This window comes from Macrotis lagotis, chromosome 1, assembly GCF_037893015.1.
Source record: "Macrotis lagotis isolate mMagLag1 chromosome 1, bilby.v1.9.chrom.fasta, whole genome shotgun sequence".
Lineage (NCBI taxonomy): Eukaryota > Metazoa > Chordata > Mammalia > Peramelemorphia > Peramelidae > Macrotis > Macrotis lagotis.
Window position 1 is genome coordinate 591,682,689 of NC_133658.1, and position 13,788 is coordinate 591,696,476.

At 36.9% G+C, this 13,788-nt stretch overlaps 1 protein-coding gene across 2 annotated transcripts in view; it reads right to left on the reverse strand.

The window, feature by feature from the left end:
* Positions 1-3,157: 3,157 nt before the first annotated feature.
* The window catches only part of NMNAT3 (nicotinamide nucleotide adenylyltransferase 3), a 208,491-nt gene continuing 197,860 nt past the window's right edge, over positions 3,158-13,788 (reverse strand). The window contains exon 7 of one of the 2 annotated variants that reach the window (XM_074214891.1): positions 3,158-5,217. In XM_074214891.1, coding sequence (XP_074070992.1) covers positions 5,113-5,217 — 105 coding nt within the window. In that variant the 3' untranslated portion in view covers positions 3,158-5,112. Of the gene's footprint in view, positions 5,221-13,788 lie in introns of both variants that reach the window. The other variant, XM_074214890.1, reaches the window with a different exon arrangement.

Here is a 13,788-nt window from a genome sequence, read left to right on the forward strand (position 1 = left end):
TCCCCTTTGGCCAAATTTTCCTTACTCTTCTATGCCAGAAGTGGCAAGACTATAAAAGTCTGGGCTAAACTCTGCACAAGGCCAGACCCACTCTGGTCTGAGCCCAGCCAACTCTTATGGCTGTTTTCCTTTCTCCTTTCCTTCAGGCACACTAGCCTGAATCTTTGTCATTCACTCTGTCCTCAAACTTCAAGCCAGTTAAATTTTTCGGACTTGTGAAGAAAAAATCCTGAACTCATTACCTCCAGGGCCAGTGTGAATGTTTCATTCTCTAGAGCACTCATTTTATGAGACACCAATTTCTCCCACATCAATCTCATAGCTTGGACAATGGAATGGGTGGTGGGAAGAACATACATGATCAGTATAGATGTTACAAATTAATAGTTATAAAACATAATTTTGCGCAATATTTCCCTTCAATGGGAAAAGGAACTTGAAAGGCAGAATATTGTTTCAGGACAAGAAAGTACTGAGGGAAATTCCAGGATGATTGTGCAGCTGGAACAGTATGGCCAAGTTCTGAGAGTACAAAAGAGAACAAGGAGAAGAATTTGAGCATGAATTCTCTGGTGAATCACCCTTAAGCATCAGAAGGAATTCACCAGTGGGAGAAGTGGATAGATAATTCAGGGTGAGAAAGTTTCAGGTGCTAAGGGAAATTATAGCACCCTGAGACTCACCTGATTAGTTATGAGGAAAACATGTAAATTTTTAAAACATTTGTCAATGGAGCTAACATTCTGATTCTCTGACTCATAAAGACAAACAAACTAACATTATGAGTCTATGGTTCATAAAGACAAGGCAGTTCACAAGTCTTTCATACAAAGCATCCTTACTTATTTTGGTGGGCTAAAATCCTAGGGGAAAAGGCAAGATCATACTTGTTGCTTGATGTTTGTTTTTTTTAATGGTATTCTCTCATCTTCCTCCTTTGTTTTGGTGCCATCCTAAACACACTCCATAGTTCCAGAGGTATAAGTTCATTGTTGAGGATTCTCTCTGATAGAGCAGATCACTACTAAACTATGCCTGCCCAACCCATGTGACTCATGTTCTTCCATAAATCTGCTACAAGATCTCTCCAGGATCCTGGGAACCTCCACAAAGTTCTATCCCAAAGACTCAATGTGACATAGAGATACACTTCAGCAGAATATAAGATCTGAGAGGTTGTAAGGTAGAAGGGCTTTGTGTATGGTCAAATAAAATTAGCTACTATTGCTTTCCATGGAGTAACCTGGACAAACATAGAGATGCTCACTACTGATAGACTGGATGCTTTTATGATAAATTCTTGGTTACGAAAACTCAAACACTTTCTTAAAATGCCTTCAACTTATTGACACAGTGTGCTCTAAGACAAGAATATTATATTTTTTGTCTGCCCTGCCTATTCTTTCACTTTTAGAAACAGATCCTGAGGCAACTAGGTGGCACAGCGGATAGAGCACTGGCCCTGGAGTCAGGAAGACCTGAGTTCAAATCCTGCCCCAGACACTTAATAATGACCTAGCTGTGTGACCTTGGGCAAGTCACTTAACCCCATTGCCTTGCAAAAAACAAAAAACAAAAAAAAGATCTTGAGGCATTCCACAGAGTTGTATAAAATGGAAGGTCTTATGGTCGGCATTAAAGAGTATTGGATTTAGAGTCAAAATGTCTGGTTTCTGGTTTGGGCTCTAATATTATCCCTGTATTCTTGGGCAAACCACTTAACTGATCTGTGACTCAGTTTCCTCATCTGCTTGAGGAGGTTAGAACTTGATTCCCCAAGGTCCTTTCCAACTCTAAAATTCTGAGTTCCATAATCCTAACAAATTATCACTAATTGGAAATGAAAATAATAGAGAGGAAACGCATTCTTATGATTTTTACATTAGAAAATAAAAATCTCATCCTAGTGTGGTAGGTAAATTATTTCCCATACAAAATGAATCAGCCCTGTGTTTGAGTTATTGGGGGAGGGCAGGATTAATATCTTTGTAAGTAGGGGCGGCTAGGTGGCATAGTGGATAAAGTACTGTCCCTGGAGTCAGGAATACCTGGGTTCAAATCCGGTCTCAGACACTTAATAATTACCTAGCTGTGTAGCTTTGGGCAAGCCACTTAACCCCATTTGCCTTGCAAAACCCAACATATATATATAGATATAGATATAGATATAGATATAGATATAGATATAGATATAGATGTAGATATAGATATAGATATAGATATAGATATAGATATAGATATAGATATAGATATAGATATATATCTTTGTAAGTGGAAAGAGATAAGAGAATCCTAAAAGTCATCATCATAATTCAGGCAAAATAGACCAAGGGACCTCTGAGAATGAACATAAGGGGAAAAATGAAGTTGGTATGATTTAATGAGAGAATTTAAAGATTCAAATCAGTTTAAACATTTTATTAAATTATGAGGTCCAAAGGAAAAACTAGGCCAGGTTAAACACCTGGAAAGACAAATTCCATGGAAGAGTGGAGAAATTGAGGTTTCCAGAAGAAATGTAAAGAAGAGAAGAATGATTAATAATATGCCAACTTTAAGGTTTTAAGGGAATAAGAAGGACATTACCAGATATACTACACCAAGGAATACACAGAGACAAAGTCCAATGAATAAATGAAAAGGGGAACAAAATCAATGATGAATTTAAAATGTCTGTGCATCACAACTGTGCTTAATAATTGATCTTTAAAATAAATCAACACATTCATTTTGGCCCCTACTATGTCTAACAACCTATGCTTACTTAAAAATACAGAGAAATGTTGGTATGATTGAAAGACAATAGGATAGAGGGGCTAGGTGGTGCAGTGGATAGAGCAACAGCCTGGAGTCAGGAGTACCTGAGTACAAATCCAACCTCAGACACTTAATAAATACTTAGCTGTGTGGCCTTGGACAAGCTACTTAATTCCATTTGCCTTGCAAAAACTTAAAAGAAAAAGACAATAGGATAATTTTTCAATGTCACAAACAATTTATTAAGGTACTGGACACTGGTGATACAAAGATAAAAAAAGACAATATCTGTTGTAAAGGAACTTTCACTTTATGTGGATGTCAAGGGGCGTTATATAAGGTCTAACAGGCAAGCCCCCATTTCATGAGGCTGAGGACCTGGCCTCTGGGAGAGTTGTGGAATGTGAAATGGAAGAATTTTAGAAAGATACTGAGGCATGAGGACACATTGTGTGTGTGATTGATTCTGGTCTGTTTACCATTCAGTAAAGGGGAGCCTCTTGATTGACTGTGGCCAAGGAGCTACAACTAGGGGATGGTAAGGAAGGCAGGCAAGAAATCATTCAAAAGGTTTTAGTCTCAGTCTCTTTCTCTTGGTTTAACTTCTCATCAGCTGACTTATTGCTAGATGGCAACCTTAAAGAAGGTTATTATAAATGGCTCGTGAATACTTAGTCTAGAGTGATTGAAATGGTTTTTTATTAAGACATCTTAATAAATGGCACACCTCTCTCAAGGGGAGAGGGGCACCAAAATCCAGAATTGCTAATTGTTATGTGCACTTTGAAAGGCTTTGTTCCTCCTCCTTCATGCCCATCATTGACTGGGGTCACAATCTAATGGATACATAGTCTTCATAAATTTTCCCCATCCTACTCATTATACTAATAAATAAGAATAGCTACCTCCTTGAGCATGCTCAAAGGAGAAGGACACAGACCCTAGGTTATCTCACAACTAGGTGGGGCAGACCTCACCTAATTTTGGGTTTTGATTAGATTGAAGCTAAGTCTTTTGTCTTAACTCAGGTATCTGCCCATAGGCAACAATACAAGCAGACCCCAATCTTTGTAATGTAAACTAACAATTCTCCCTTTACATTCATGTGGAACCCAGTTACCCCCATATTCCTCATAATTCCCCCTTTCCTTTTTTTTTTAATAAGAACTTGGGTTCCATACCTTATTAGTGATTTCTTTCTTAAGTCACAATCCTTGCTATTGACATGACTATTGACTCTTTTTCCCATCAAGATTTTTACTTCCTCATTATCAGAGACATGGACTCTATGATTTTCCAGGTTTGTCTGGGAGTACATGCAAACTTTCTGATGTCTTTTACTTCTTGCCTATTGTCGTCTATCTTTAGGCAGCAACTTAATGGATTCAATTTACCACAAACTCTGCCTTCTCCAGCCAGCAGATTGTCTAATACAGCTCTATGTTGAATAACTCTCTCTCTTGTTTGCATGGCTTAGCCAGCCAGCAAGTCCAGGGCCCTAGCTATCTCATTGATAATTGTTTCCATTACAGTTTAGAAATTAATTAGGATACAAACTGTGATTCCATAGGCCTAGCTCCTATCCTATGCCCAGGTACCAGGTCCATAAGTCTAGATAACAACACCCTGACCAATCCTTGGCAGATGGGTTAATGCAGTGGTAATCATAATTTTCTTTACTGTAATGGATCATAACAAGGGATCCAGGTACCATCATTACATCTCACATGAGTCTCACCTATCTCTGTTAATTATATAGCCCAGAATATGTACCCTGCTTCCAGACATAAATCAACAGTCATTTGCTACTCCCCAGGGAAATATCCTGTTCAGACTGGGATTAAACAATTGTCACCCTGAACTGACTCAGTCATATGCCACTAATGTTTCTCTCCTCTGATCCAAAATCCTGTTCTACAGTATACCTCTAACCAGTAACTGAGAATCTAGGCTGGACTTGGCGGGACTGGCGCCCAAGGCCAGTTCTCAAGCTGCTGTAGACCTCTGAAAGTCCAACAGTTAGCCACACCAAAAGACTTCTATCAGCTAGATTTCTCTCCCACCATACCCCATTCTCTAAATCAGAGATAGGACTTTCCCTAGATATGATAAACAGACTCATGTAGAATATAATCATGCCACCCAAAAATCTTGGCCTCCTTTTTCCTTAATGGAGAACATCTTCACCCTGCCTCTCCTCCTTTTCATCAAAACCTTCATTATGTATAAGGAGAGGGAAGAGGTGTCACACTTACAGAATCAAGGGGAAGTTACAGGTATGAAAAGGGGCAGATCCCCTGGCTACAAAATGTATACATAGGTGAGAGATAGTGGAGATGAACTGGTCCAGGGTCTTTATTTCTCTCTTCTCTTCTTCCCTGTAGACATCAATGTAGTTCTGCATGTTCTGAATCTGTTCCAAAAGGTCCTCTCCAACTCAGGTGATTGTTGAGACTTTTTCTTCTGGGAAAAAAAAATACTTAACATTTTACTCAGATCAAAACACATGTTTTCATCATAAGACAATGAGATTCTGGAGCTTATTACAATTTACAATTTGCCTTACTGATGATATACATACTTCACTTTAACACAATGAACTTTCAGAACTTCTTTATTATATGAGTAAATTCTACTGAGAATTGCTACATTAACTTAAGCTTGTAACATATACATTTCTCATCCTTTAGCTCTCATTATAATGACTCAAATATCCTTAACCAAAATGAATTTTTTCCCAAAATATTCTCAAATATACCATAGATTTTCCTTTTTCCTGATGTTCTTATCTGACACTCATTTCTTTCCTTAGATTAGAACTTTAAACTATAATTATCCTAAAAATTTCCCATTCTTCTCCTTACCTAAATATCTCCCTAACATAAAAATGAAGGAATCTTAATTCCTATCTAAGCATGTAGCTGACAGCAGGATCAGAGTCACATACTTAACTTATCTGACTATTAAATCCACTTGATCTAAAACTTCTTTTTCTGGTTTGCTTATAGTTACTATAAAGATACAGGACATCAAAGGACAACTCGTTTTGTAGATATAATTTTTGAATGTCAGCATCCAGGCAGAGGACATGTGTGTAGTCAAATGTCTTAGGCCTGATTTATTCTACCAGGTGAGACATTAGCTGCACTGAAAAGCCAACCCTTCAACTGTATATACCTGTCACTTGAAATTTTCAGTCCATTGGCCTTCCTTGGCTCCAAGAACACATTGATACAGTAACACTTTCTTTTTGCACGTATCAGACATAAAAAAGTAAAAATTGATTAAAAGTCCCATGATTTAAAATAGTTGTTTTACCTGATTAGAACTTTGAGTGAGTCCAATTCACCAAATTCCAATTATAGTCTTAATAGGGGTTCCAATTAATGAATTCCCTACTTAAAGCTCTGAATGTCCTTCCTGGGTCCTTGCTAAACCCAGGAATTCTAATTATGGTTGGCCCTACATTCCTCATCTCCTACCTGTTACTCGAGGCCTCTGATCTCTAGAGCTCATACCTACTTTAACTCTATATAAAGATGATGTATCAGATTCCTCTTGGCTAGGGAACCTTCCTTCTAGCCTGTTGTACTTTACAACAAATAAATGCCTCCTTTGGCTAGGAGATTGCCTATCATCTCCTAAATTCTCACTGAACAATCAGCTAAATATTGTCACAGAAAAATATCAAATTATCTTTCTTGTGTTTATCTTTCTTATATTATATGGGTGCTTTTACTTCAAAGTAAACAACCACAGATTTGGAATACACACACACACACACACACACACACACACACACACACACACATACACAAACACACACACACACACACACACACACACACACAAATAGTCCCAGTTTTATATATATATATATATATATATATATATATATATATATATATATATATATGTATATAAAACTGGAAAATCTCTATACAAACTTGTTTAACTACTAGTCATCCTTAATATTAAAATTATTACTTTTAAAATTCTTTCAAACCATTAGAACAAGATGACTTTAAATTTCCCAACGTGTGTTATTAGTTATATTAGTTGTTATTATATTATATTATATTATATTAGTTATATATAATGTTTTATATATATATATATAGTTATATATAATGAAACAATAAATCTATCCCAGAAGTGGGTCATAATTTTTGATATTTCCCTTATTATCCTTTCAAAGCAATCATATTTTAATTCCAGGCTTTAACATTACAGTATTCAAATAGCTTATATGCTCACAAAAGGTAACCAAATATTTGTTCAATAAGTTACCTTACCATGGGATCACACAATTGCTATCTGTTCAGTCATCTATCAGAGCCTCCCACATCAGTTATACCCAGATCCTCCAACAATCTAATCTCATATATATGATACATTTACAGAGAATCTAGCATTCACATTCCAAAAATTCCATCCAAAAAAAATAAAATTGTTATCATTATTAGGCTTAACATTAAAAGGAATTAGACCTTTTCCTCAAAAGGAATCACTAAAAATCCCTGATAACATAATTATGTATTTTTCTTCTTAGTAACACAATACCACTTTTCTTTAACTAAGGTATTAAAATAGAGTTTAAAATTCCAAACACTTTAACAATTCAGATTATTTAATTCCTCCCATTCTGTACAAATTTTGTCATAATGTAACAACACTAATTCCCCTCTTTTAAAATCCTGATTCTCAAAACTCTAGTTCAGAAATGGGTCCACCTTAAAAACGGAGTTAGAGTCAGCGCCTTTAGACCACATGGCCAGAGCAGAAACGTTCATTAAACATTTTTTTTTTCAATACAGGTGTCTACCAACCCCTGGTTTTTATATTTTCTTCCTTTCTCTACTAGTTACCACCTCACCTGTGGCTGGGTCTTTTCCCTTTAAGGCTTAAGCACTTGAAAATGTGGTTGAAATCAAACCATCTATGAGCATTATTTCTTTGTGTCCTTTTGGGAAAAAAACCTAAAAGATTTACATTATATTGTGGGAGAGCCCCCATATTCCTCACAAAGGTTGACTTTTGACCTCATGAAAACTACTTTTTTGTCTCAGTGTTTGTTCTTTTGTTTTAGGTGAAGGAGATAAACCTGGACTCTTTAATTTTATGAATTTTGAGAAGTGGGAGGGAGTCATCTGAAAGTCCTGAACTAAAGTCAATGAAGGAACCCAGCCCAGAGATATCTGAGATAAGATCTTATTCCTTAGCAATTCATGTGACATGAATTTAAGGGAATAAATGCTATGTGGAAACTGTAGCATTGATTGAATAGGGGAGAGTGTGCTCCCAGAATTTTTAAAAATGATTATTTAGTTATTTCAATCAGCAAAAATCTGACTTTTCTCTTTTATTTCCCATTTTAAAACAAAGAAAAACAAAACCTATGCAAATAAACCAGATTTCTATATTGTTGTGATTTTTTTGTTTAGTCATTTTCAGTTGTTTATGACTCTTGGGGTTTTCTTGGTAAAAAAATATTGAATAGTTTGCTATTTCCTTTTCCATGTCATTTTTATAAATGAGGAAATTGAGGAAAACAGGGTTAAAATGATTTGCCCAAGTCACACAACTAGTTAGTTTCTGAGATCAAATTTGAACACAGGTCTTCATGACTCCAGGTCTGACCCTATTTCCATTGTGACACCTTGCTGCCTTTAAAAGATTTCTACAATGGTCATGTCTAAAAACATTTGCATATACTGAGAATTTATTTTACTTAGGATCAATCTACCCTTCTAATTCTTTTGTCCCTAATCTTCCCCTTTCCTTTTTTCTATTAAGTGAAATATAATTTTTACACTACTTTCTCCCCATATATATACATATATATATATTTATATACATATATGTACATATATAAATCATATAAATTGATCAAAGTAATATTGTTTTGATCAATTCAGATAGATATTCATTTACCCAATATGTTTATACATGTACACACATACATACACATACACACACACACACACACACACACACACACACACACACACCACCACCACCATCATCATCATCGTCATCATCTGGATTGATCAAAGGAAGTAAGAATACACTTTCTGACGGTCCCAAATTTTCTTGGTAAGCCCATATTGTTTCTGTACAACCTCAAAAAATTAGGAAATATAGCTTTGAATTAGAACACTTCAAAGGAAGCAAGAATATGCATATTCTTGCTTCCTTTGATAACTTCAGATTATATAAGTATATATGGAGAGAGAGAGAATATATTTTTACTTGTTTTACCATTCATTCAATTAAGATTCAATTCAAATAAGAATGATGTTGAAGTGTCAGCTGCTTTCTTTATCCCTTTTTCTTGCTCTGGTCTCATAATCTCAGGTATTCCTCCTGGCTCTTTCATTTTTCTGTTAAAATCATCAAGATATAACAGAACCTTGGGGGCGGCTAGGTGGTACAGTGGATAGAGCACCAGCCCTGGAGTCAGGAGTACCTGAGTTTAAATCTGACCTCAGACACTAAATAATTACCTAGCTGTGTGGCCTTTGGCAAGCCACTTAACCCCATTGCCTAGCAAAAAGCTAAAAAACAAACAAATAAACCACTCCCATGCATAACCTAAGTAAATTCACACTACAAGGGACCCATGATAATATAGAGTTCAGTGAGGAAATATACTTCATCTCCCCATTTTTCTTGTTTACTGCTTTGTCACTGTTCATTCATATTTGCTTTTTTTTAATACTTCACTTCACACTGTTTGAGCTTCAAATTTCTATGCAGCACTGATTATTTTATCATGAAGGCTTAGGAGTTCTCTATTTCATTTAAGATCTATTTTTACTCCAGTAATATGATACTCAGTTTTCACAGGTAAGTTATTCTCGGTTATAAGCCTATAACCTTTGACTTCTGAAACATCAAATTCCATGTTCTATGCTTCTTTGTAGTGATGGCTGTTAAGTGATATCTGAACCCAGTTGTGGTTCTTTGATAACTAGATTCTTTCTAGCTGCTTTAAGTATTTTTCTTTGGCTTTGAGTCTCTGTATTTTAACTATGATGTTCGTAGTTTTCATTTTGGGCTTTCAGGAGTTAATTGCTGGATTCTTTCTCTATTTCCATTTCATCCTCTGGTTGTAAGATACCCAGGACATTTTCTTCTTCTTTTTTTATTTTTTATTTTTTTAAATTTATTTTTATTAAAGATATTATTTGAGTTTTACAGTTTTCCCCCAATCTTGCTTCCCTCCCCCCACCCCCACCCCCCCACAGATAGCACTCTGTCAGTCTTTACTTTGTTTCCATGGTGTACCTTGATCCAAATTGGGTGTGATGAGAGAGAAATCATATCCTTAAAGAGAAGAGAAGTCTAAGAGGTAACAAGATCAGACAATAAGATATCTATTTTTTTCTAAATTAAAGGGAATAGTCCTTGCACTTTGTTCAAACTCCACAGCTCCTTATCTGGATACAGATGGTACTCTCCTTTGCAGACAGCCCAAAATTGTTCCCGATTGTTGCACTGATGGAATGAGCAAGTCCATCAAGGTTGAACATCACTCCCATGTTGCTGTTAGGGTGTACAGTGTTTTTCTGGTTCTGCTCATCTCACTCAGCATCAGTTCATGCAAATCCCTCCAGGTTCCCCTGAAATCCCGTCCCTCCTGGTTTCTAATAGAACAATAGTGTTCCATGACATACATATACCACAGTTTGCTAAGCCATTCCCCATATTGAAAGACATTTACTAGATTTCCAATGGGACAAATCTCATTACACTAAGAGGTACAAAAAACCTATGGTAATAGAGGGGAAGAAGGGAGCAGAGGAGATGGTGTCCGCAGCTCTCCTGCACCAGAACTCTCCCCCCAGCTCAGTCCCCAAGCTCCAGGGGGCACCAACACCAGCACCTCTGCTTCCCTGTGGACCCAAGCCCCTTTCGTCCAGCCCCACCACTGATCCAGCAGGTCCAGCTCCCAGGCCCTCAGACTCCCAGTTCCAATTCAGCTGTTAATCTGGCTGATCCGGGGCTGATCCTCCTTCTGAGCCCAGACTTATCCGCCCGTACTTGGCCAAAGCTGCTGCGGGAGACAAATCCTGAGGTAGATGTTCTTTCTCCTGGCTTTTCTTTCTGGGTTTTGTGGGTCAGATTTCTTTTAAGAGCTTTGTTTCATGTGATAGATAGGGAAGAGATCAGGAGACTTTAGAACTGTGCCTGTCTTCTCTCCACCATCTTGGCCAGAAGTCCCAGGCCATTTTCTTTTAAGTTTTTTTGAAATAGAATAACTAAATTTTTTTTTTAGGTTTTTGCAAAGCAATGGGGTTAAGTGGCTTGGAAATAACCAAGTTTTTGACCATAGCATTTAGGTATTTCTTTAATTGTTAATGTTTTTCTTCTTAATCTGCCTTACAGATCAGTTATTTCTACTATGAAATATTACATTTCCTTCTATATTTTCAATCTTTTGGTTTTGTTTTCATTCTTTTTGCCTCATGGAGTCACTGGCTTCTATTTAATCCATTCTGATTTTTAGGACCTTTGATATCTTGTTATGTACCTCAAGTCAAGCTGTCTATTTTCTTCCATTTCCAATTCTTTATTCCATAGCTCTCAGTTGTTTTCTATTTTTTTCCCCCTCCAGCACTCTCACTCAATTTTTAGAAACATTTGAAAACTTTTAACTCCATTCATTTCTTCCAAGAATTTCAGTTGAGGGGCAGCTAGGTGGTGCAGTGAATAGAACACCAACCCTGGAGTCAGGAGGACCTGAGTTCAAATCCAGCCTCAAACACTTAATAATTCCCTAGCTGTGTAACATTGGGCAAGTCACTTAACTCCATTGCCTTAAATAAATTTTAAAAAAGAAAAAGAAAAAAAGAATTTCATTTGAGTTTTGTTCAAATTGTGCTCCCAGAATAATCTGATCCAAGGCAAAGTTTAATTGTTGCCCCCTTGGTCAGAATTCTAGTTCTCATTGTGTCCCTGTATTGATCTTGTGGTATACCAGCATGGGTCTGGTGGTGTTCTCATATGGACCAGGGACTTTCTTTTGTCTTGGTACGTAGCCTCTCCTGAGTCACTGGAGTGTCAATGTGTGGCGGGTTCTTGGTGCAATCTCTCCCCACATCACATGCCCAGATCACTCTATTTGTTTCCCTATATTAGTCTGGGTTAGACAAATAGCTCATTGAGGCTTTTTTCTGGTTTCCTCACTAGGTCTTGGTCTGATACTTTTTCTAGATCTGTTTACAGGAGTTTTACAGAAAGGAGTTCAGCTAACTCAGAGTTCCTATAATTTTCATATATTTGCTTGACCTTTCACTCACACCCTAAACTTGTTTGAGGAACACTATTTGTACTTCTAAGGATATCTTTGAAGTAAATATGCCATTATAAAAACTAATTGACTGAATAAACAGAACTGAGATGTCAACATGGGGGGAGGGGGTGTCAAGCCAATGGTATTAAAGAAACTCACATATTAGACACTTCAGCCCCTCAGAGGTACTACAAGAACTCTAAAAGGAAATATGAAAGACCTGGCTCTGGGATAATAAGTCTAGATCATAATTGCTACAATGATAAAGAACTGTCTGTGTAGTCAGAGGATCTGGGTTTAATTCATGCTTCTGATGCCTACTATGCTGTGTGATCTTGGGCAAGTTGTTTCACCTCTCTGAGCCATAGTATCCATATTTATAAAATAAGATAGTTGGATTAGCTCTTCCTTGATCCCTTTTAGCTCTAGATCCTAGATCCAAATATATACAAATAACAACAGCTAATTCCCCAATTTTTGTTCTATGGTCAGCAGCAACATATAATGCCTCCTCAAAATCACCTTTTTAAGACAAAGTCATTTGGAAAGAAATAGGGATTCTGGGACAGTAGGAGGCTGTTGCTGGGGAAGTTGCCAACCAGAAGACAAAGTTAAAAAGGACAGAGCAATACAGACCACAGAGAGGTCAGAGAGGACCTCATTTGGTTTGTGGTTAGAGAAGGAAGAATCTAGATAGTCCTAGTTGTATAGTCCTGGTGAAGGATGAATCAGAATGTGAATTAATAGTTAATGTATTTGAAAGGTCCATAAAAGAGCTAAGATTCTTCCTCATCAATATATCAAAAGCAGATCTCATCTTGCCTTAAAACACACCTCTTTTCTAATCTTACTTATTTATGTTAACAATACCAATATTCTTCCGTTCTCTGGAGTTTATAGAATCTCTACTGATCCTTATCACAACATTTAATCAATTTCCAAGTTTCAGTGATTTGACCTCCACATTATCACTACCATACATTCCTTTTCTCTAACCATATAACTCGGACTCAAATATGGGCCCTCATCCTTTCTCATTTATATTATAGCAATAGTCTACCAGCTGTGCCCCCTGCCTCAATTCTATCTGTTCTCCAGTGCTGCCAAATTGATCTTCTTAAATCACAGTTCTAGCGTTGTCATTCCCCTGGTCAAAAGGCTTCAGTATCTTCCTGTTGGCTGTATGATAATATCCAAACTCCTTTGTTTGACATTTAAATTTCTTCTCAGACTGACTTCAGGATATAATTCCAAACTGATTTAACATTCCCCTCCCAACTCTCCCCTACACACAGTGCACTCCAGTCAAATTGTCTTATTTGGCAGTTCCCAGAATCCCCCCCACCCCTTTCTTTTTGTATCCCATTGTCAAATAAATGCCTGTTGACTGACTGACTCTTGTCTATGCCTTTTCATAGGCTATCTTCTCCCTTCACAAACCCCACCTAAGCCTGGGATGTTCTCCCTTTTCACCTCTGTATCATGGAATACTTCCCTCCCTTTAGATCAAGTGCCACCTTCTAACTGAGTTGTCTGATACTCCCACTTATTAGTACTCATGTCCATTTATACATGAATTTATGTTTTACTATATATTAGACATGTACAATAGTATATTATCTGTTTTTTGCATATGCAAACATGTATGTAAAATACACACATTTGTGTGTCTATTTAAAATTTGAGTATTCTGTTCCGTCTAATAAATTCCTCCCTTACAGGCCAGGGCAATT